Source organism: Bison bison, unplaced genomic scaffold, assembly GCF_000754665.1.
Source record: "Bison bison bison isolate TAMUID 2011002044 unplaced genomic scaffold, Bison_UMD1.0 scf7180017864377, whole genome shotgun sequence".
Taxonomy (NCBI): domain Eukaryota; kingdom Metazoa; phylum Chordata; class Mammalia; order Artiodactyla; family Bovidae; genus Bison; species Bison bison.
In genome coordinates this window covers 435,050-435,537 of record NW_011494949.1, presented here as the reverse complement: position 1 = coordinate 435,537, position 488 = coordinate 435,050, and the positions used below count along the sequence as shown (strand labels likewise).

Genomic DNA, 488 nt, shown 5'->3' with positions numbered 1-488 from the left:
GTGCGGTCCCCCGCCCGCCAGCAGGAGGACCAGGGACGGGCCGGTAAGCTGGGCGCCCCCACGCCCTGAGGTGAGACGTGGAGCCGATGACTCAGTTTCCTAAACGTTCTCGGGCGAAGTTAAGAGAACGCAGGTGTCGGCCGTCGTGGTCTCGGCCCTGGGCCCTGACCCCCTGCTTGGAGCTGCACCTCCTCAGCACAGCGTCCGAAGTCGGCCGCCCGCTGGGAGGAGGTGCCGGTGGATACCAGGCGGGTCCCTGGCCCGCCTCCGCGCGCCCCGTTCCGGGATGAGCCCGCCTGCCCTGGGAGGCTGGTATTCTCGGCCGGTGGCGCGTGTGTAACCTGCCGTGTCCCGTTCGGCCTGTCTTGCAGCGGGCGGCTCTTACTACATGATATCACGGTCTCTGGGGCCGGAGTTCGGGGGCGCCGTGGGCCTCTGCTTCTACCTGGGCACCACGTTTGCAGGGGCCATGTACATTTTGGGAGATT

General features: G+C 67.8%; 1 protein-coding gene across 1 annotated transcript in view; it reads left to right on the top strand.

The window, feature by feature from the left end:
- SLC12A7 (solute carrier family 12 (potassium/chloride transporter), member 7) overlaps nt 1-488 on the top strand; it is a 34,240-nt gene that overhangs the window by 11,754 nt on the left and 21,998 nt on the right. Inside the window, exon 8 of the mRNA XM_010857133.1 lies at nt 197-336. Coding sequence (XP_010855435.1) covers nt 197-336 — 140 coding nt within the window. The remainder of the gene's footprint in view (nt 1-196; nt 337-488) is intronic.